The 24,828-nt window shown below is 33.1% G+C and overlaps 1 protein-coding gene across 1 annotated transcript; it reads right to left on the bottom strand.

The window, feature by feature from the left end:
* Positions 1 to 1,048: 1,048 nt before the first annotated feature.
* On the bottom strand, positions 1,049 to 23,425 carry LOC122051132 (protease 2-like). The gene is made up of 11 exons (XM_042612090.1): positions 23,040 to 23,425; positions 21,614 to 21,894; positions 21,331 to 21,525; positions 17,797 to 18,143; positions 15,716 to 16,007; positions 13,296 to 13,454; positions 12,399 to 12,764; positions 8,788 to 8,853; positions 6,158 to 6,206; positions 5,961 to 6,084; positions 1,049 to 1,429 (listed from the first exon to the last, which is right to left on the bottom strand). Exons 1-11 carry the CDS (start codon positions 23,371 to 23,373, stop codon positions 1,348 to 1,350), a joined length of 2,295 nt encoding a protein of 764 aa, XP_042468024.1. The 5' UTR covers positions 23,374 to 23,425; the 3' UTR covers positions 1,049 to 1,347.
* Between the last annotated feature and the right edge of the window lie 1,403 nt (positions 23,426 to 24,828).

The following is a 24,828-nucleotide window of genomic DNA, read 5'->3' as shown; positions in this document are numbered from 1 at the left end:
CATTTATCTTGACAGATGATCATTCGAGTATTGAACATGATGAGAAGCCAAGGAAAACCAGCAGACGTGTGAGAATGATTGATTTTAGGAAGAGGGTTGGGGACAAGCAGGAAGAGAAGAGATGACATATCGAAGAAAAAGGCAGGCATATTGTGCAACGATGCGTGAAAATACGAGAACAGGCGTTATAATTCAAGCTGACCTGAGAAACAATGTAGGTGAAACAGATTTATGGTGAAAGATTCTATCAAAATTGAAGCTTGCCCAAGCACGATCTGTTTAGAGATGTTTGTTCAACGATGGCTAGCAATGTATACAGATGTATAACAATCTTATTTTTTCAATTCTTGCCATTATTTCAAAGTTATTGCATACTCATTTTTACTTGCTGCACTGTACAGGCATAAGATGATGGCGTAACACCACTGAATATTTAGTTAAGAATATTAATTGATTTCTTGGGGATGAAATGTTGTTACCAAGCCAACCCGTCAAGGGACCAACTACTTTTACTAGTTTTTTTTTCATTCCAATTAACAGATGGCCAATCCAATCTTATCAAAATTTTCCACCTACCACTAGAATAAATATGAAAAGTGCAAATGAGCGTTTGTAGACAACCAAACATTACGAATAATTCAAGAACAGCGAACATATGATATGCCATACAAAAAAATTAAACCTTGGATGTATGAGAGTCCATCTCATCTCTTACCATCACCATGGCCTGCGAGGCAACAATTAATGTTCTGGCTGAAGTTTGATCATTTAAACATGCCCTGGGAGGAAACTAGTTTTTATTTTTTTAAAAAAAAAAGGTTGGCAGACCTGGGAGTCAACTAGTTATGTTCTGGCTGAAGGTTGATCATTGAAATTGAATTGATAGCTATCTAAAAAATATAAGGTAGGAATTTCTCTCTGAAAAATTATATTAAAAGCTACTTTATATATATATATATATATATATATATATATATATATATATATACACTTGTGTGCTTCCCCACTTTGGCAATTAGCAAAACCATGAGCACAAAAAAAGAAAGCATATAGAAATATTTCTCCCAACACAGCGATGGGTTGGTTTAAATGACTGCAAAAAATTGCCAATGAACCATCAAATCTTTATATACAATGATTATCAACACTAAGAGGGCCGTTAAAATAGAGAATCTACCTTTTTAAAATACAATGATTATGCTTAACATTGTATATATCATCAAAACCCAGGATCAATGAAAATTCCCTCAATCATCCGTTCGTATTAGAGTAACCAAGCAGCCAATATTCATACTGATTCATAACAGAAAGAATGGAAACATAGAGAAAGAGATTCATATTTCCGAATCATATCTGGCTTGGCGGGATCATGTCCAAGATCTTAAGCATGAAAGCATACGTAAAAGCGTCCTCCTCCAGTTTCTCAAACCTGCACTCCAAACAAATAGAAGAAAACACAATACTAGTACTAGGTTTCGTCATCTAGAAATACAAAAATTGAAAGATAGCTGGATATGTGAACTGTAAAAATACCAATGTCAACAGTTGACACTTGCTCATCTCTTCACTATTCCTCGAATTTGCTTTTCTGCTCCCTCGATTATAAAATATATACTATATTTGTATTGTACAAGTAGTTTCCTTACACTCTAACATTCTGATGCATAGAATATGATAAGTATTACAGTCAAATTCTCCCCTCAGGCTAAGGGGCACACGATGATTACATGCAATTTTAGAGCTCCTCTCCATCACAATCACTCAACCTCTGTTTCTTTCTACTGATTGCCAGTATTTTTAAAACCGCACTGGCACTTGAACTAGTGAATCATCAGGACTATAGATCAGTGATTTTTCTATTTAAATTAGCACAAAATCCAGTTCAATTGGATTTCCTTGAATTTCCTAAACCAGAAAGATTGACCAATGATTCCTGAGTCGTTAATTCAACCAGATGATCCAATCTAGTTGAATCTCAAAAAATACTGCCCGTTGCAACATCATCCTCATTTTTTTTCCTCTTACTTCCCCTCCTATAATCCTCCCCCTCTCTGCATCTTCTCATTTTCTTCACCGTGTAAAGAGAAACCAAACAACACTTTGTTTAGTACAAATGTTCCTTTGCTTCCAACATTAGAAGAGTTCTGTTACGATTCCTCCTCAATTATCAGAAATTGTTCTGTTTTCAAAACCATCAACATGGAAACAACAAATTTGACAAATGGACAGTTTCTTGGCCTTCTTTGTATTAAGGCTTTCTGCACAGAATAATCAGGCTGTATGGACCAAGAAGCAACTTATGACTAAAGTTATTCTTCCCCATTTTAACAGAAACGTTGACACAAATACAAACTCCATTGAGAAAGTTCCATTGGTATCTACAAATTTTAGTTTTAATTGAGACCAAGAAGCAACTTATGACTAAAGTTATTCTTCCCCATTTTAACAGAAGAGTTGACACAAATACAAACTCCATTGAGAAACTTCAGTTGATATCTACAAATTTTAGTTTTAACCAACTCATCAGGCTGCATCTAAGCTGATGAGTTCCATCCATATGCAAAAAGGAGAAAAAAGTCCCAATTGAGGCAACATGAAGATGTATATAAAATAATAAGATCTGCATGCCCAACTAAATTTTATGCAATAGAATATAGAAATAACAGAGATTAGAGAATCTATTTACTGGGTCTCATCTTTTCTCATTTTATGTTTTGCACATTATAGTCCTACACATAAAATTATTGTTATTGAGTGAATTTCAGTTCAAATAGGCTTCACCATCTACATTAAGTGCATAGGACCCCAAAGTTGAAGCTTCAAAATTAGTCTAATAGACTAATTACAACCATAATAATTTGCATCTCCTTATTTGAGTCAGCTAGATACAGACATTATGCTACCATCTTTATGCACGGCCAAACTAACACTAGCAATCCCAAAGTCTAGGGGTGTAAATGAGCTAAGTCAAGCCGAGCTTAACTATGTTTGCGCTTGTTTCTTTTATTATCGAGCTTGTTCAAGCTTGTTTATTAAAAAATCAAATTGAATTCAAGCCAAGCTCAAACTTTTTATCGAGCTCAACAAAATCGTTGTTGGCCTTATAATTTAGGTAAAATGTTGATCAAATGCATGAACCTTATATTATTTTTTATTTGTAATATATTAAAAATTCCTTTTATATATTTCAATAAAAAAATTAAAATAAATTTAAAATTAAGTTTTATACAAGTTAATAAATTTATTCATAAATTATTCACGAACTTTGTTCATGAATGTTAATGAACTGAGCTCACTAGCGTCCAAGCTTGTTTGTTTCATATATACTTTTATCATGCCTAACATCAAGCTTATTCACAAACATCCATTGCATTTACAACCCTGCCTAAGTCATTTAGATCATATTAAGGAGTTTCTTTTCTCACTTGTTTAACTATGAAATATATATTATTTGAACGTGCCTATTATTTTAACATATGGAGGTCTCCTTAAATAACCAATTTACACTAATATGTTTTTACATCCATCCCAACATTCTCATGCCCGTTACTTTCCATAGACTTAAGAACGCATCAGTGCTGCCAAAGAATGCATCAGTTGATAAAACTCCATTTTAACCCTCTAGCCTTTTTTCTATGGATGATGACTTGATAGATGTAATTTTGACAAAGATAACATTATGATATTCTTCTTAACCAAGAGTGTGCATCATCTGGATAATTTTGAAAGGAATGAGAATAGAGAGGGGTTAATAAATCCAAGTAATTACCAAGTAATGCAGACACTTATATAGTTACAACTATTAATTATCTGATTAATCTCTTGAGGATATGAATTAACTAAATATATATACGTATATATTCGCATTTTAGTTGTTATTTTTAAGAGATTTGATAAGTTGTCTTTTCTTATTTTCTAGATGTGCTATCATCTATAAATTGGTTGTACAATACGTTTTGATTAAGTTGAATAAAAATTTAGCCCTAATTTCCCCATAGTATTTGATTACCTAAAAATCTTAGGGACAAATGCACAAACATTACCTCCTAGCTATTGTTTGTACAAACTCGTACATCGCTTTCCACATGCTAACCATATGACAACTTCCAACCACTACCCATACCGCCCACACTATCTACCAATTATTGTTTGTACATGTCCATGCATGACTTTCCAGCTGTTGCTGTATGATATTTTCTGGTTATTACCCGTACCATACATTGAGAAATTGAAATAGCTATGAATGACTTTGTTCCTTCTCCACAACATTTGGCTTCACCTCTCATCAAAATTCCACTCTCTCCAACCCAAGTGGAATGTTGGACAACGGTTAAATCCTTATTACAAGTTATAAACCCACTGGGAACAATTATTGCCACGATGATGATATTGGAAAGAATGATTATTTATCTAATTATTTAATTCAATGAACAACAAAATAGGAGAAAATTTTCTCCTCTATGGGACAATGAGGGAAATCTAGGAACTAGTGAGGGAGATTTATTTAAATAAGGAGAATACTTCAAAGATGTTCGAAATAGAAACTATTCTACATGATTTGCATAAAGGAGACTTGATGGTGACCCAATATTTCAACAGTCTGTGTTATTGGCACCAGATTGATATTTGCAAAGAATATTCATGGAATTGCCCTAAAGACAGTTAAGTATAGACAAATAATTGAAAAGAAAAGAATGTACAAATTTCTATTCGAGTTCAACAAAAACGTTGATGAAAGTACAAGGAAGCATTTAGGGAATGAGGCCACAACTCAACCTTCCAGAAGCCTTTTAATAGATTCAGAAAGAAGAAAGCTCGGAAAAGGTGATGCTGGGGACTCCAACCATAACACCTCAAGTCAGAAATTTTCCCTAGCTACTCGTGGGCCTCATAATCAAGCCATTGAGAATTGATAGAAAATGCAAAACTCATATTGTGAACATTACCACAAGCTTAGTCATACCAAGGGAACATGCTAGAAGATTCACGGGAAACATAATCATAGGTAAACTCATATACTTATCCCACATTAACTACTCGGTTAGTATGATAAGTCAATTTATAGACAATCCAAATGAAAAACATATGAAGGCAATCTATAAGATCCTAAGATATTTAAAATTAACACAAGGAATGACTTAAATTTCGATAATTCAACAAACAAAATCATTAAGATATATAGTGATGCTAATTGGGCAAGATTAGTAGTACATCAAAAATCTAACTTCCGACTACTACACATATCTATGAGGAAATTTAGTTACATGATGTAGCAAGAAAGAGTTGTGTCAAGAAGTAGTATAGAAGCCAAATTTAGAGCAATGACACATGATGTATGTGAAGAGATGTGACTACGAAGACTCTTGAAGAACCTATAAAGAATATGAAGATGTTCTGTGATAATTAGCCACCTATCACTATTAGTATTGCAAAGAACCCAATATATCATGATAGAATGAAGCACGTGCAGATTAATAGACACTTCATACAGGTAAATATAGATAAGAGACTAATCAAGTACTACATTTGCCAACTAGTCTTCAAACAAACATCACTGAGGCTCTACCAAGGAACCTTAAAGACTTACTTCAAGCAAGGGTTAATTAACAACAAGAGCCCACCTTAAGGGAGAGTCTGGAATATTAAAGAATATTCACGCTTCCTTATATAATTATAGTTGTTAATTAGCTAATTAATCTCCTAAATGATCCTTGAAAATATAAGGTAGTTATTACTCGATTCTCTTCATATTATCCTTGACATATATTTCTGTATTAATTGGTTGCTGTTTTTAGGAGATTTGATAAGTTGTCTTTTTTTTCTCAATGTGGTATCATCTATAAGTAAAAGGATGTACGATAAGTTTTAATTAAATTGAATAAAAATTAACTTCAATTTCCGCACGAGACTGTTATAAAAGATTAGAGCGCTGCTTATAAAAATAGGATCACAAACACTACCTCCCAGATTTAGAGAAATGACCAGCACCAAGTTCACATTTAAACAATAGAGTATTGTTGTCAGTCTTCAATTCCCTGAGCTTGGCAACAAATTTTGCAGGTTCTGAGTACATTACGCGTGGATCTGTAAAAGTATAAATGTTTAGAAGACATGATATGATGCAAGAACACATGAGAACTAATACAAATCACATTACCATTTAAACCAGCAGTAATAAGAATGTGTGGGTAGTGTTGTTCTTTTATCTGTAAAGATTGCATCAATGTTAGTATAAACTCAAAGGAAAACACAAAGGCAGTGCAAATTATAGTTTCCTGGAAACATATACATTACTGGATTCAGGTCTAGAGTTTAATAAGATGCAAACATGCTGTTTGAAGGATTGGGACTTGGGAGGGTGTTTTGAATAGATAAATAGTTGGACACCACAGCTCAAGTAAATCAAACATGATTTACAATGACAAATGTTCAGTTCACCAGTTGCATTTTATATAAAAAAGCAAACCACTCAAACAGCTTCAGACTCTTTAGGCAACCATTTGAACAACAATTAGCATGTAGCTTGCTCACTAGCTCACCAGGCGCTCAGAAGGTAACACAAACCGCCGCCTAGTTATTCAAAACAATAAAATTTCGAGTCTTCAATCTACATGTAGGCGCTAGGTGCAAACTAACTCGAGTGTGTGGCTCAAAAGCTCAAAGTGAACCATTGTCATACCTAGTGGGGGGATACAAGCATACGACAACTTAATTTTGCGTGGTTTGAAACTCCCAAGTTCCTACTCCACGGCCTAAAATCCTATCACAATCACCACTATCTTTTTCCTTACCGAACACCTTCCGAAGGTGGAGAAACCTTTTACAATATCTGTTCTTACAAGCAACACAAACAAGAATACAAAAGATACAAATGAAAATAATACAATAGAAATAAATAATTTAACAAAAGAATTTTTGTTTTGTTCGCTTTCTTATTGCTTTTGATTGCTCTTTGAAGGTTCTGGAATGCAACAGCACTTGTCCGCAAACCCTGAAGCATTAATGTGTCAAAATCTTCATGAAACCCTCTTTTGACTGAATGTCGCTCATTAGTCAACTACTTGCACTTCATCAGTTGAACTGATGAATCTCTCAAAATTCAAGCATTGCTCTAACTTTATCTATTCAACTTCTTCAAACTCTGCATCTCAGCTACTAGTCGACTACCTATCTCTTTAACAGTGAACTTTCACTGACCTTCATTAATTGACTCTCAAAGTCGACTCTAAAAACATTTTGTAATGTCTCAAAATGAGCCTAGTCAACTGTATCATCAGTCGACTGTGCCAATTAGTTGTATCATCAATCGAGTTGGAACACTTATAGTTGACTACTCGTACCACAAACTTGTTTAAACTCCAAAGGAATCCTATGGCAGTCGACTGTCCATACCACAAATCTATATGAAACCCAAATTTATGATTTTAGGTTTATCAATGGACTGATACCTTAGTTCTATCCATATAAAGGCTGACATCTCACCTTGCTTAATCCAGTTGACTTCAAACTTGCCTAAAATTCACTTCTCTAGGACTTCCACACTGTCTGGCATCCGATCAACCTTAACACCAAGACTTCACCATTGCCAAATATTGAGTCCTCCTTGACTTGTTTGAACATCCATTCACATGCCTAACATTCAGTCCTCCATGATCTATTAGGACTTCAACTACATGTCCAACATCCGATCCTTCATAACTTGTCAGGACTTCCCTTCTCATGCCTAGCATATGATCCTCTATGACCTGTTAGGACTTCACCTCTTATGCCTAACATCTAACTCTCTCCATGACCTATTAGGACTCCACTCATTATAAAGTGTCCAATTAATCATGACTCACTTGAAATCCAATTCTTGCTCAAATGTCAAACATATTGATCAAACATCAAAATTCAATTCGAGCTTGGTCAACCTTGACCAGAAGTTGATTGCACCAACAAAAAAATCTTGGTTGACCCAACAAATTAATTCAAAAAGAAAGAAGTCAGAACCTTTAGGATTCCCTTAAGAAGAGGGAGAAGCTTGTGTCTCATCAATAGCTGGAGAGATATAGAATCTACGTATTTTTCCTCTCAATTTTCCTGCATTTTATTTTTTAAAACTTTAATCAAAACTTCTTTTGGTGGCAGCTATTGCTCTCTTCACTTTGTTGATGAAAGCAGCAGCTATGGTAGTCCATGGCCAGTTACAACTCCAGAAACTCTTGGTTTACTAGTTTCAACAACTTGAAAGTTATTAATTTATTCTTTAGCGTATTCTTTCATTTTCTTTAACAATTTGTTTGCAACCAATTTGATTGGAAAAGTGCAATTCAGTAATAGAAAAGAATTCTTATCAATCCTAGTTCCAATCCTTAACAATGAATTCAGTTGAGAAATGAGAACTGAAATTCCATTTCTTATGTTTGGAATGATAGAATTGGCTTGGTATTATACTATAGAAATTTTCGGAAACATTATTTGTAGAGAAAACTTGAACATCCCAAATTTTTGGGTTAATTGTATTAATTTCCATCTTTTATTCTTCAAACATCTGATACAATATTAGATAGAAACAGATAATTTCATAAACGTTATGGTACAAAAAAAACTGTGAGGATTTACACGTTTACTTGACATGTGGTATTAGTTTCCAATACCTCAAACTCAAAACAGATGTTTAAAGACAAAAGTCTCAATCTGATAGATTAACAAATCATGATGATGATGTAGCATCACTCTAAACATCGAAAAAGAGCCAGCAATAGTGAAAATTGCCAAATGAAGTGCAAAATGTTCAGCACTTACATTATCAACCGGAGAATATGATTTCATATAGAAGTAGAATTCTTCCCTTCGTGGATCACCCCATTCCTACACCAAGCATCAACACTTTCTGAGGCAATTGAGGGATAAAAATAACATTACTAATGATAAACATTAAAGTAAAACAAACACAATAATTTTTTTACACCAAGAAGAAGGTATAGACAAAAAGACTCCAAAGAGAGTAGGATCAGAACATGTAAAATAGAACAAATTTAGTGTAGTAGTAAATCGTGTCTCACGCATATACTTTTTAATAATATTAAAAATTAAACAAAATACAACAACAACAACCAACTCTGAAGTTATAATCTTAAGTTCCTGGAAAGACAAGTAATCAATTCTAAAGTACTAATTAGGTAATTGTATAACAACAATAACAATTAAGCCTTATCCCACTATATGGATTATTTTACCTCATTAGACTCTATCCCCTACTATATTATCATTTAAATTTAAATAAATTTTATCTTGTTTTATTGTTGCTAATCAATTTTTTTTTATTTTCCTCTTCCTCATTTGATATAGACATTTGTCATAGTTTCACATCGCTTAATTGGAACATTTATTGATCGTCTAAGTACATGTATGTACAATCTTAAACATGTCTCTGGGAATTTTCCCTCAATAGATACAACCCCGACTTTCTCTCTAATATTTTCATTTCTTAAAAAGACAACTCATCATCTCCTATCTTAAAAAAGATCCGCTTATATTTTGTCTTTATTCTACTAAGACTAAAAACCTTCACTTCTAGAGTTTCCCGTCAAGAGTCGAGTTTAACATTTTCTCTTTCACGTGTCTTATCTACCAAAACAATATCATCTGCAAACAGCATACATTGTGGTACTATATCTTGGATGTGTCCAATGAATTCATGCATGGTTAGTGTAAAAAGATAAAGGCTTAGAGTTAATCCTTGATGTAACTCTATCTTTATGGGAAACGTTTCGGTTAATCCGCCTGAAGTTTTCACTCTTGTTATTACATCCTCATACATATCCTTAATTAGTTTAATATACGTAAACTAACACCTCTCTTTGAGTTCTCTATATAATTTTCCTTTGACTCTATCAAGAAGTTTTTTCTTGGTTGATGAATACCATAGTCTTTTTTCTATTACTTTTTTTTTTCAATATTTAATATTATGACTTTTTAGTTTAATACTCCTATAGTTTGTACAATTTTGTACATTTCTTTTATTCTTATATAAGGAAATTAAAGTACTTACCCTCCATTGAGCAAACATATTTTTAATTTTCAATATCATATTGAATAACTTGTGAGTCATTCAATACCTTATTTTCCAAGGCACTTCTATACCTTTATCGGAATATCATCTAGCCCAAGTTTTTCCATTTCGTATCTCATTTAAAGCTCGCTCTACTTTTGAAGTTTGAATTCTACGATAAAAATTTAAATTTTTATACTCATTTGACCTATTTAAATTACCAAAATTAAGTTGATCATCCAAACCTTCATTACAAAGTCGAGGAAAATACATTTTCCATTGCTCTTTTATTCCTCATCATTTACTAATACCCTATTACATTCATCTTTAATATATCTTATTTGGATAAAATATCTTGTCTTCCGTTCTTTCGCTTTAGCTATTCTATAAATACCTCTTTCCCTTCTTTTATATCTAATTTTTGATATAAGAGTTCAAAATTTTTATTCTTCATTCACTGCTTTCTGGGCCTCTTTCTTGGTTACTGTATAGTGTTTTAAGTTTTCCTCGTTCTTATAAGTATATAATTTGTTATAGGTTATTCGTTTTTCCTTCACTTGTTCATGTACTTTCACATTCCACCACCAAGATTCTTTACTTGATGGTGCACGTCCCTTTGACTCACCAAATATATTCTTGGATATCATTTTCAACTTTGATACCAGCTTATCACATGTTGTATTCGAGTCGCCATATATTTCTCCTAATACTTGTACTCTTACCTGTCCTTAAATATGTTTTTCTTGTCATCCTTTACCTTCCACCACTTAATTTTAGGAGTTGTGCATATTTATCTTCTATTGATAGTATATTTGAAGCGTATATCCAACACTAGGACACTACTAACCTATGTTGGGTAGTTAAATTTTCTCAAAAAATGACCTTGCAAGCTTTAGAAATCTTTCTATCATTCTTCCTAACTATAAGAAAATCAATTTGTGATTTATTATTCCCACTTTTGAATGTGACTAAGTGTTTTTCTCTTTTCTTAAAAAATGTCTTTGATAGTATAAGAACATATGCTATCGCAAAACCTAATATAGTTTTTCCTTGTTCATTTCTAATTCCAAACTTATAACCCTCATATACCCTATCATATTCCTCATTTTTCACTCCTACATACTCATTTAAATCTCCTCTTATTAAAATCATTTCGATTAACGGAATGTTTTGTAATACCTCATCTAAATCTCCTCTTAGATTTGGTGTGTTCATCTAATCCTACTTGAGATGCATAAATGCTAATTACATTAATAGTTTCTTTCGCCACTACTATCTTAAGAGTTGTAATCTTAACCCCCCTTTCTCACTACTCCTATTTCATCCTTTAGTGAGCTATCGACAACAATACCTACTTCATTTCGTGCTTTACTTCTTCTTGTGTACCATAATTTAAAACTCAAATTCTTTATAATCTTTACCTTCTCTCCTACCTATTTTGTCTTATGTACACACAAAATATTAATTTTTTCCTAATCATCATCTCAAATACCTCCATTTCTTTACTAGTGAGTGGGTTCTATGTTCCAAATCTTAGACCATGAATTTTTCTATAATATTTATTCTTATCTAGCCTATGGTGTGGGAACTGTTGCATATTTAACATTACACCTAAATTCTCATTGAGATGTAGCGGTCCTTACCGATACGTTACAGCGGACCTGCAATGCAAACTCTTGCATATTTAGCACTACACCTGAGTTTTCATGGAAATGTAGCGGTCTAAGATATCAATGCGTCCCTTTCGTAGAACATCCTAACATTAGCACACTACACTCGACTTCTAATAGAGATGTAGCCGTCTTTGTCAAGATATTATAGTCGGACTTCGCAATGCATGCCTTCCTGGGAACATCCTAACATTATCACAATAGTTTGATGGATCAATTTATTGAACATTTACCTGAAAGTCCAAGCTAGCAACTTAATGCACAACCCTCGCCCTTTTTCAACCGGGCTTGGGATCGGCTTTGGTGGGGCTATTAAAAAATAAACAAAAGAAAATAAAACAAACAGAAAAAAGAACATGTTAATATAAGACACCAATAATTATAACTAGACATGGGTAGGGACACTATTTCCAATATAAGAACTTCTAAAAGAAATGCTCACATGGATAAAAAGGAAGGTTTCGAGTAGCATCTATTAATATTACCAAAAACATTGTGAAAATACTTCTACGAGAGAGGTTTTTCTGCATTTTGTGACCATTTTCTAATGATCCGTGCAAATGAACAAGTTTATAATAGAAGTATGACCAAAGAGCAAATTTGTCAAAAACTAGATGGCAGAAATAAAGAGAGATGAATCAGACGCAAATCATCAAATGGCCTAACCATAGAAAAATAACAAATAACAATACCTCCCATTCAGATGTAGTCAATGGAATTGTTGGATCAAGCATAGTAGTCACCACGCCAACAAAGGGCACTCCACCTATGGCAACCTTGAATAAATCAGGCCGCATGTTCACAACCGCTCCAACCAGCAACCCACCTGCACTTCTTCCATTGATGCATAATTTTTCTTTTGAACAATAGTTATTTTCTATCAAGTACTCAGCACAAGCAATGAAATCAGTGAAGGTATTTTTCTTCTTCAACAACTTCCCATTCTCATACCACTGTCTTCCCATTTCACCACCTCCACGTATGTGAGCTATTGCAAATACAAAACCCCTGTCCACCAAAGACAACCTTGATGCCTTGAAGTAGGGATCTATACATACCTGAAAAATCACAAAACATTCAACAATCTAAACATAAAAATGTCTCACTTGATAACTAGAATAACCACAAACAGCCTATTAAATAATTGAATCATATCAAAGTGATCATCAGCCAATAAATTAGCATAATATAAACCAACAATAAGAATAAACAATCCATCATGTAAATTATATACACGTTTCAAATATAATCTAAAAAACATAAAATTAAGTTGTTATCAGTGCTACCTTCCACAGAAAATGGACAAGTCCACACGTCTAACATCCTTAAAGGAGATAAAACAATCATGCATAGCACAAATCCTCAGCAATATCTGAAAGTATTTTTTGTAATGGATGAGAGAAATAATCCAGTAACAGGATATTAGGTGAACATAAAGAATAAAGCAAGCATAGCAAGTAACATAAAATAACTAGCTATACTACAAGTACTATTGTGAAATGGCAACCAAATCATAAAACAGAATTTCATAAATCGTGAACAAAAACCTAGAGATTTATAGGATTTCCTTGTGGAAAGCAGTTAGTTACCTCATACGAACCATATCCATACAGCAGCATTGGGTCACTTCCATCAAGTTTTACACAATCTTTTCTATATAAAAGTGAAATAGGAATATGGGTACCATCTGAAGCGACTGCCCATTTCCTTTCAGTCACATAATTTGATGCATCAAAGCCACCTAACACCTGCAGATGGTAGATGAAATACTCTTTGTGATAACTAGGGAACACGTTGCATAAATAGGAGAACAAAAAGAAAACATGTTCCCATTTACTTAATACGACTAGCAGTTTGCAGAATAAAAAGCAGGACTACAATACGGAAGAGAAAGGTTCATCTAGAAATTAAGATACAAGTAGTGAATCTATGTGAGCCTTAAAATGTACAAACTTCAATATCTTTGTGATCAGAGAAAAATATTGAAAAACCACAACCATAGGTCACTATACAAACTTTCAGTTTATTCAGAAAATATAAAAGGAAGCCACAGAAAAAGGCACAGAATGCTTCCACAGAAATATTCCTACAAGTTTTAATACCATTATTTGTTTTAGCAGAGATAAAAGGATGCTACTTTGTCCATTCATCTAGGTTTTATCAAAAGTTCCCTTGTTTTGAATTTTTGTAGTAGCCTGATTTCCGTAGTACTAAAAAGCATAGCAACAAATTCCATCAGAGAAAAGACAAGTCAAACCCTTGTCACATCTGAGTTTTTCATAAGTTTGTTATTTGTTTGGTAATCTTAATTAATAATCCAATTTTAATTATCTGCATTGTTGGCAGAGATCAAGGTTTAAAGCATGGTTCCTTGGCAGAGTTTTGATCATTGGAAAAACAGTTTCAATATAATGCAGTGCCGCCGACACTCACTCAACATCCTTCAAAGCGTGCAAAAAATTTACTCAGATGAATTTTAATTATAATGGCCTTCAACTTAACTAGTTTACCTCCAAATACATGCCAATATAAATTAGAAAATCAATAGAATTAAACAATAAGATACGAATATATAAGTAACTCAACTAATAATTATATCTTACAAATACCAAAATAATTGTGGTTCATCAATTAGAAAAATTGGTTCTTGTAGCATTCTAACATCTGGTATCGAAATTGATTTCTCAATCTCTCTAAATATATATCATTTAAAGAATGCATCTCTATTTCTCTGACTCATTCCTTCTCTATACTACTGTTGGTGCTCCAATTGGTATTTAGTACTTCCCTTTTGCTCTTTTTTTTATACTGTTTCAGCTCCTCTCTATGACCAATGGAATCAAAGGATGGTCCTAAGAAGAGGATCTTCCTATCTCGATCGATACTGCATGAGACAGCACAATGACCTTTACCTATGTGGACTCAATATTAAAATTAGTGTGCAGCGGAACAATAAGTTTCTGCTGTGTTGATCCAAACTGAAAGACATTTGAAATCATGGTATAGATAGCTCTTGTTCAATTCCATATTATAAATTAGTTTAGTATTAAATAACAAATCATTGATCCAATTCAATTGAAATACTTGAACATTTCCGAGTATTATTCTAACTAACTTAAGCAATACCAGAAATCAGTTACTTCATCAGAGCTCCAATTCTACACCTTGATGATCTTCATATATTCCGTTAGAAGTGCAATCATGAGAACCTGAATCAAAATACTTCACAAAGGTTTTGTCTTGCTAAAATATTCATGTTCCTCAACTTTCACTAATGTAGTTGTCATTAATAGTTGCTTCTACTTTTGTTTTCTTCTATAATAAAGAAAAATTGAGAAATAAGAAAGAAATGTATTTCATAACTACTTATTATGTTGTTTCAAGTATGAAGTTATATCACTTCTAACAATTGGTAATCTACTATCTCATTCTTCTTTGTCTCGGCCTATTTCAACAGCGACAAAAAGAGAAGTTCTGTAGAACTCATAAATATCAATCTATCCAAACAAAAAAATGTGGAACCGCCACATTAACGCCCCCCATGCGACGGCTCCACGTCGATAGACGAAGGTTCATCAGGAGCATAGGTGTTAAGTGCATGGTAGGACAAACACAAGCGATGCATTCCCTGGGACTCGAACCCTGCCCACTACAGGCAAACTACCATGCATTTACCATCTGTGCCAAGCCTGGAGCCATTAGCCTATCCAAACAAAGATAGCCCTACAGTCTCTTTGCTCATTTGATCCTACGATGAAACATGTGACAATCAAACATGTTTCTATTTGCCTAAAAAAATGAAAGAAAAAAAAAACAATCACAATTCTTCTTTAACAATTTCTAAAGCATCACTCTTAACCAACATTTGTAACAGCTAAATATACATGGCTCGCAATAACAAAATAATGTAAAAATAATACTTCCATAAAAGAATCCTAGTTTATCCCATAAGAAACAATCATCTAGAAACAGACATTAGTGTTTGAACTATATAAAAAAAGTGCACTACCTTTTCAATCTTCTTTAGAACAGAAACACCTGTCTTCATGTCAAAGTCATAGATAGACAGAGGAGTTCTTAGAGAACTAAATGAAAATCGTAAAATGCTCGACGAAAATTCTGATTCTTCAGCATCTGCTGAATATACTGGATCAATGAAGTCAATTTTTCTACCATCTTGGAGTGCTCCAATTGCTTCCCCAATGGATGGAAGATTGTATACAGTTATTGTAGGTAAACCATTTTCACGCTCATAAATGACTATATGATTGATAAAAAGTTGAAAATCCTGTAATTTCACACTGAAATTATAAAAAGAAAACAGAAGTTAAGCAATTTGTCTTGATCTAATAAACTAGATGGAAAAAGAAAAATCAAAAAGTAGAAAAGGAATATAAAAAGTGTGCTACAATAAAAGATTAATTTTATATATAAACTTAAGCACATTGCCAAAACCCAGCAGCACCATAAAGAAGCAATAATGTAATATCATATACAGCACAACAATGTCAAGTAACATAAGGTGCATAAAATTTTGAATTGCTAAATTACCCATCCTCAATGTCGACACTCTACAATAGCATAACTACCTAATCTTGTCACCGCAACTGTTTCAGCAAAAGCATAAGGTCATCTCTAGTTGGATCAGGATATTAGTAGTCTTCCAGAAGGACAAGTGTAGCAATTCCAAAAGAAAACTCATAAAAACCCAACAATAGAATATGCTCTTTAGCTGCATCAACTTAAATAAGAAAATTGATAATTGGGATTGATTAAATAGAAACCATATTAGTCTTTATAAACGTGTGAAAGAGCACACATGTAAATGATGCATCTCTAGTAGACCTCAAATGCTATTTGGCTTAAAAAGGTAAATGATGCATTTTTCATTATAAAGCATTTGCTGATATCCTATTTGACATCCAGATAAGGAGAGAACAAATCATTGACAAGTTGACTGTTTAATATTAGAACAATTGAACGCAACTTGACATACAAGTGAAGAAATATATGAAATGATGATTTCACATAAGTGATTGTTAAGAAGTGTTCGAGCATCCACAAAGAGTTGATTGCACAAAATATCTATATTTCAAGATTTTAACAAATCACATTCAACTACTTGACAAGGATATGACAATCAATAAATATAGTAAGCTTACAATTCTGACAAATAATCCAATCTGGTTCGATTTTGTAACAAATCCATTACATGTTAACTGTTCATCCACTCTTGGTTAAATAGATAACATGCAATCCCAATATGGAAAAAATATAAATCATATGGCATGTCCCCACAATTGCCCGAGTTGGTAGTTATCCCTTATAAGGGTAATATTATATGAACTTACTTTCACAATGCAGGCTCCTGGGGAACGGTCGGACTATATTAGATCTATTGTACGCAATCTTAACCACAAAGTCACATGAAAGAAACTTTACCATTGCGCCACGACTCCTCTTCTAATTTGTAATAAATATTTTTTTTAAGAACATGACTAACTCTATATGTTACATTTGACCATTAAAGTTTCCAAAATTCTTGTTTACATTCAAAATCTTATTTTCACCAAAATACACATGACAACAATTGTCAATCTTTTGAGTCAATGCTTATTTTTCATTCTATCTTTGAAAAATATATAAATAATACTATGAAAATATTATATCCTAAATATGCCGTCATTATATTTTCTAAGAAATATTATTTATAAATTAACAAAAATATATTCTATTTATGCAATAAAAATACTAAATAGTTTGATTGTATATTAACATTAGTATATAAATATGTAAATTATATATAACAGCGTACAAAATTAAACCCAAAACATGATATTGTAGTTTAATAAAAGTATGAACACTAAAATAGTTTATTGTGAAATATGCACATTTACAAAATATGTATAATACTGAAAAGAACCAAAAGATTCAGATGAACACACAAGTATTAAAAACAGTTCTACCAAGTGAATCTATGCTACAATTACATTTACTTGAATTTAAGTAAATAAACATGGATCATCAAAAGAAACTAAGATAAGTGCATGGAACACAAAACAAAAATCAGCAATCAGTCTTAACAATTACCTTTCTCTGTGAGGAAGCAGAATTGTTGTTTCATTTACATTGTCAATTGGACAAACAAGTAGCTCTGAGTTGTAAAACTCATTACTTCTCCTCTTGATAAAGAAATGATTTCCTCGGTGACTAGCTGATGTATCAATCCCAGAAACACGAGGTGTTAAAGACACAAGGCCATTTTCTAGTTTTAAGATATTGAGATAGTAGAGGAACCGTGTAGTTTTGCTTTCAGAAGCTATAAACAAATATTGCTTGCTTTCAGAGGCTTGGAGATCAATAGAAAAGGTGTCATCCTTTTCATGATATAGGCAGACATCATTAGACTGATCATTTCCGAGTTCGTGAAGCCAAGCCTGATAAAATACTAGAATATGAGAATCGAGAAATTTAAAAGCATCTGTAAATCTAGATTTCACTCAAAACATCTAACCATAGTTCATAAGAGCATAAACTGACACTCTAGTTTAGTCTGTACAGCAAAGGTAAGAATTAGCATATGATGGCAACGCCGACAAATTGTAATTTACCTTCTTGTAGGAAAAAGAAAATGCTAGAGACCACTAAATTGGAAAGTAAAAAAAAAAAAAAAGGTTGTCATAGAGAAAACTAAATAGAAGGTTAAACAAACAAAAGACTAAATAGAGAAATCATCATTATCAACCATTGTACTTGTCCCAAATATTTAGGGTCAACTACATTGGGCTTATCCCTCAATTAAAATGCAAGACTATATAACAAACAATATTCCCCTTTTTTAATTCTTTGGCTAAAATTTTCTTTGATCCTCCTCTACCCCTTATATTTTCCACTTTAATCTATTCAACTCTTTTAACTAGAAAATTAATGTACTTTATTTCGTTTCATTGAGAGTTAAAGCTACAACTAATTGCACCAAATACTAATATTGTTTTATTTTATCTTCTCTAGGATCCCGGGATATTCATCTTGAAATTTGCAATCTCTTGTGCATTATTTTCTAATAATATAATACTCTAGTTCTTTAGTACAACATTTTATACCACTAACATAAAAAGTTTTTCCTTTTATCCTAAGGGGAATATAATGATCATACAAGATTCAAAAGGTTCCTCTTTATTTCAACCACCCACTCTTTATCCTATGAATACTAGGATGAAAACCAAGAGCTAATACAACAAGCATTGATAGTGATAGAGGTATGATATAATCTGGTACTTTTGTGATTCCAGACACATTTAAGTTGGGTAGTTCAGACTAATCAAGGCAAACACTTTTGCCAATTCAGGTTGGTGCAAGTATTTGACTGTGTTGTGTTTTCTGGTCAATGCTAAGGGTGTCAACTAGACGTGTCTATGTTGACCACAGCAAGACGTGTGATGGCCAGTAAGAAGTCGGGTCAGTCCTAGACCAAATTGGTCGCGATCTTTCATAGCATGAGCCTCACCAGAGTGGAGTTGAGCCGAGAACGATTAGTGCCTTTCAAGCTTTTTAAATATTTGATTTTTCTAAATTATTTTAAAATTTTCTAAAAAAAATAATAAAAATGTAAAATTGATATTAAATATAATTAAAAGTATTTAATATTTATAACTAGTATTAATAAATTGTAGAAGAAAATATTTGTAGCTAGTATTTAATATTCTATTAAACATTATTAAAAGCATTTAATATTTATAATTAGTATTAATTAATTATAAAAGAAAATATTTGAGTAGACTTAGCCGACTTGCCATGCTAGGGCCCAATCCCATGTCGGGTTGGGCACAACCAATTCAAACCTAGACCCATGAGACCATTGCCCAACACAAACCCGCACTTGGTGTCATGCCCAACCCAACCCATTTGCATTTGTGCTGAGCACAGCCTAAATGTGCCAGTCAAACCATGGGCGATTAGCCCAATTGACACCTTTGTTAATGCTAATTGTTTATTTGGTGTATAAAATTTCTAATTTTCTGTTTCTATAGATATTTAGTTAATATAATTGTTAAATAATTTGATCATAAGATTTATTTAATTGAGAGTTGTTCAGGCTTTAATTGTGTTTTATATTTATCATTAGTATGCATACCTATTTAATCCAAAAACTTAAACCCAATTTTTTTTAGCACAATGGATTAAAATCTCCAACCTACATATGATTCGGTTATAAACAAGTTAACCCATTTAATTAAATGAATTATACTGACTATACAAGTCAAAAAGGAATCATGTGACATGATTCATTTAATTAAATGGGTCTTACAAAGTTTGCATGACATGACCTGTTCAAAACCAACAATTTTATAATAGGGCCAACCATGGAGTTTATTCCCTATGGGTGGAGTTTATAATAGGGCCAACAATTTTACAAGTCATAAATGGATTAACCCATTTATAACCTGATCCATTTATTTGTGATCATAAATGGGACCTCATTTATAAACCAAACATGTTTAGCTTAGACCCAAATCCACCAAAAAATGTGGGTTAGCTCATGTCGTGTAAATAGATCGTATTAACTTTTCCCACCCATGCATATATTATATACACAAAACTCCACCGATTTTGTGTCACGTTTAGATATTTGACAAGTATACCCACCTAACTAAACATGTAAGTTCAACATAGTTAAAATGAGATTGAATTTGTGCAGTAGGTAAAATCACAAGTACCCAACTAACTACTATGAACTATCCTTATCTTCATGTAACTATAGAAGCTTGTCGAACAGCGTAAAATGTCCCACACTTGATCATGTTTTTTTTCCTATTTGTGTGCCCTTATATTCTTCGTGTTTGTGTGATTGTCACATTCTAATAACTAGTTAAATAGCAGTATCACATCCCAAACAACTAATATCTGAGAGGTCATCACTTTCTAATTTCATGTTAGTTTGAGTAGAAATGAGATGATGAAAAGATACAAAATAATGTCAAGACATGGTATGAACTTCAACCAATGACTTAAAGAATAAGAACCTAGTAATATCATGCACACAAGGGCATACATAGGCTCAAGCATTCACACATATAAAAGGGCGTGCTCAAGTAGGTAGAAACTGACTTGATGTCCAATAGGATATGCAAAAAAAAATCTTAATGTAATCACCATCTACATTGATGACTGTGCTAACTCTTTGGTTATTTAAAAAGATAAGTTGGCACTTGTAACTTTTGACTATGAATAACACTAGGAGTTTTTTATTATGGATTTGGTGATTAATAGATGCTTCCATATCATTCAATCCTTTTTTTGCTAACCTACCACTCAGTATTCATACAGACACTTCCTCTCTTCTTTATTTTCCATCATTCTGATCATTCACCATTATACAACTAGCCAGTGGAATTATAATATTTGATATTGCGCAAAATAAGATGCAACACCAAGTGATAAGCACCAAGCAAGACCAATTTCAGGGGAAACAATTTACTCCTTATCCTGAGCAGTAAAGTATGACATTAATTCGTGAGTTGAGCTTCCATTAAAAAAAATGAGTACGGCAAATTGCAAGTGTAACGAACAAATATTTACAGTAAAATGAAAATGAAAATAACACAAACACCAAATAGTAAAAACCTTGTCAGGTCGAAGGATCTCATCCATTGTTATGTAAACCAGGTTACCATCACCAGCCCACTCGATGTAAGATGTTATGCTAGTTAAAGGCTTCCCTAAAAGAGTCCCTTTCTCAATATCCATGATATAGACAGTAGATATCTCATCGCCTTTAGTGTCTTCTGCATAGGCTACTAACTTGTTATTTGGGCTGACCTGAAAGGAACCAAAAGTTGACAATGATTAGAAAACCAGAGTGCAGCATAGTTTTATCAGATATTTATAGATCAATGAATGTGCATACTTTAAAAGCACCGATGCTGTAGTAATCTTTCCCTTCAGCCTTAATATTCTCATCCAAGATTACATGCTCTTCAGGAGCTTCAGATTCCACGGACATGATGTCAGTCACAGAAGGAACAGCATTATCTTTTATAGGCCGCCGGCAATGCTGAACATATTCCTTCCCTTCTAATGTTCTCTCATAGTAATAATATCCACCTCTCCTAATTGGGACTGTAATGTCATCCTCCTTGATCCTTCCTCTTATCTCAGAGTATAATATATTTTGATACGCTTTCACATCTGAAAGTGATAGTATGTCAGCAGCTCAAAGTATGAAATAAGGAATATCATGGTCAGCATTTATCTTTGTGATAATTATCACAAAAGTATGACAAGACAGGCAAGAAAAAATTCAGGAGAATTTGATGATTGTGCCCAGATTTAGTTGGATGGTTCATACCCTACAAGATTGTGCTCATGCCAACCTAGTAAACACAACTAACCCAAGCCCAGGCTGGGCCTCATCTTGTTAGAAATCTGTCATGTCAAGCATGGCACAAGCCTGTTAAACTCAAAAACTTAATATTCTTTATTTTAAAACCATTATTTAATTATTCAATATTTTAAAAGTATATCAAAAATAACAAAGTTGTAAGTTCTATGAGGGATGAGGAGTGATTACCTCATCCACAACACTTCTCCAAAACCCCCAATGTATTTGTGCTGTCATTACAATACAAATGATTTCATCACAACATATGATCAATTTATAGTATTCATACAATCTCGATTGCACAACACATTAATGGGCCATGAGGCGAGGTCTGTTAATGAGCTATCTCTCACTCTCGAATCTTTAGTCCAAGCAAATCAAAGTCGAGTTGTGGATGTGAGGTGGCAATCAGTAGAGATGGACCCAGAACACATGATCACCATCATGAATCAGATTTTCTGTGTTGAACATGAAACATGATGAGGACATGAATCTCAACTAAGATCGTAAAGAGCATACCAATTTTGAATGAGGATGGGGGAGGGATGTTGTGAAAGACAGCAGGTGAGGGTGGATATTTATAGGCACTGTGAACTCGCCATTTGCTCAAACAAAGCATGACCCAGCTTCACAGGAGGGGGCCAAGGATTGAGCAGTGGCCGGACCCAATTGACACCTTTAATCTTGCACGAAGAGAAATCTAAAATTTTTTTTAGAAAGTAGTTTTCTGCCTTTTAAGATCTGGAAAAAAAAAATCACTTTTTTTGTTTGTTTTTCCAGCCCCATCGCAATTTGCTCTGCTCCTGCCATGATTTGCCTAGGACTCCATTGCATGTTCAACGAATGTTCAAAAAATACCAGATTTCCAATTTCTCTATCTCCCAGATCAAGATCAGTGCGATAAACAAAATGGATACGCATCCGCACTGGGAGCGAGACAATAAAGACTCACCGGACATTAAAAGTTCCGTGTATGCATTCTCCTCTTTCAGGTAGCCAAGAACCTCCGGGTCAGTTCGGGAGTCATCGCGAAGCCAGTAGTAGTTATCAACTCGGACGTCGCCAAACATCTCCATCTCGTGCCTCACCTTCTTCGCCACCGGTGGTTTCGCCATGGATGGATTGGGGGCAGAGGAAGAGAGGGTGGAGAAAACTCTTTGGTTTTCGTGTGAACGCTGAAGGTAACCGACAGGAGAGGGATGGGAGGCAGCGAAGAGCAGAAATAGGGCGGCGCAACGGCGGGTGAGAAGAGGGCAAGGGCCAGAGAATGATCGCAGGCGGAGCATTCAAATGCGACGCCGATTCAACCAGGGATAATCTGGTCAAGGCAAGTTCTCATACGCATGATTTCTATAATAATTTTATATAAATTATAAAAATATGATTATGGAAATAAATATATTAAAATAATTAAATAAAAGAATTTATCTTCTAATGAGTAAAAATTAAAAGGCGGAAAATACTATTATGTAAATTGTAGCAGCTTATAACACTGTTAAATTAAAAAAAAATTATTAAGTTTGTCAAAAAAAAAATCAAAATCACATTGACTGCTGCAGCTGTTATAGAAGTTAACTATTAATTACTATAATAATTATAATAGTCATTAATTAGTTGTTATAATTATGACAGTCACTAATTAATTCTTCGATTAGCTGCTATAATTTATAATAGTGACTATATAATAACATTTTTAAAAAAGAATATTTTGGTAAAAAAATATAATGGAGTTATCTTTTTTTTCCTAAATGATACAATTAAGGATGTTTATTATAACAAATTTTATTATAGTATATATATATATATATATATATATTTTGATGAATGATGATATTAATGAAATTAAAATTTTAATTAGAGTATAGATTTTTCTAATCTAATTATAAGAGATTAAAAAGAGAAGAAGAGAGGAAATTAAACTTCAAGATCCAGACTTCACTTTTTTACCCAGTCTTCTTACTTCTCTAAATAAATTAATGAAAAATAATTGTATAAAAAAATAAAATCTTAAAAAAATATCATTCGTCTTCTTTTTTTTTTCTTTCTTTTCTTTATTAGAATTATATATTTTTTGAATCTTTATTAAAACAATCTTAAAATATATTGTTTAGGTTTTAAATTAAAACAATCTAATCATAATAAAGAGTGTTCATAATGAGATGTTAAATTTGAGGACCCAAAAAATTAGGGGCCTTAGGCCGTAACCCTCGGTGACATGTCTTAGAACCGATCCTGACACTAAGCACTAAAGAGTGTTCATAATGAGATGCATACTAAGGCAAGACAAAGGGTGATATGAAACAGCTTAAATAGTTTAGTGCATCTAAGAGATCAAAGGTCTAGCTAATAAGGTAAATTCTAAGGTTTGGTGCATCAACGACAATGAAAACCTAAAAGTTTGGGAGATTCTGTGAGTAAAATGTAACCTTGGAATTTATATTTTAAGGCGTCGTCATCATTATAGATAATGTGTTTAGCTGGACAGAGTTGGACTATTTAGCGGCTTGAATATAATTTTCAATCAAGGGACTATTTGTCATAAGTCATAGTCTAGATTGAGCTTGATTTTTGGGATTTTTTGTAGATTCATTCAATCGAAAAGTTGAATCCAATCAACAAGAAGTTCAATCGATCGGTGAGTGACTGAATGCAAGGATTCAAATAATATATTTATATCTTAGACCAATAGTTGATTAAAACAATCAATCAACGGCCTAGAGAGCCATTGTCTACTTAACAAC

The sequence above is a fragment of the Zingiber officinale genome, chromosome 3A (genome assembly GCF_018446385.1).
Source record: "Zingiber officinale cultivar Zhangliang chromosome 3A, Zo_v1.1, whole genome shotgun sequence".
NCBI classification, from domain to species: domain Eukaryota; kingdom Viridiplantae; phylum Streptophyta; class Magnoliopsida; order Zingiberales; family Zingiberaceae; genus Zingiber; species Zingiber officinale.
Note: the sequence above shows the minus strand (reverse complement) of the source record. Positions and strands in the feature narration are given on the sequence as shown.

Excerpts from the sequence above, each read along its gene's own strand:
- LOC122051132 (XM_042612090.1), bottom strand. The coding sequence starts at position 23,373 with ATGCTCCGCCTGCGATCATTCTCTGGCCCTTGCCCTCTTCTCACCCGC. Across the intron at positions 13,455-15,715 it reads TTCTAAAGAAGATTGAAAAG|GTGTTAGGTGGCTTTGATGC; the intron begins GTAGTGCACTTT and ends TACCATCTGCAG. Across the intron at positions 6,207-8,787 it reads CATATTCTCCGGTTGATAAT|ATAAAAGAACAACACTACCC; the intron begins GTAAGTGCTGAA and ends CAATCTTTACAG.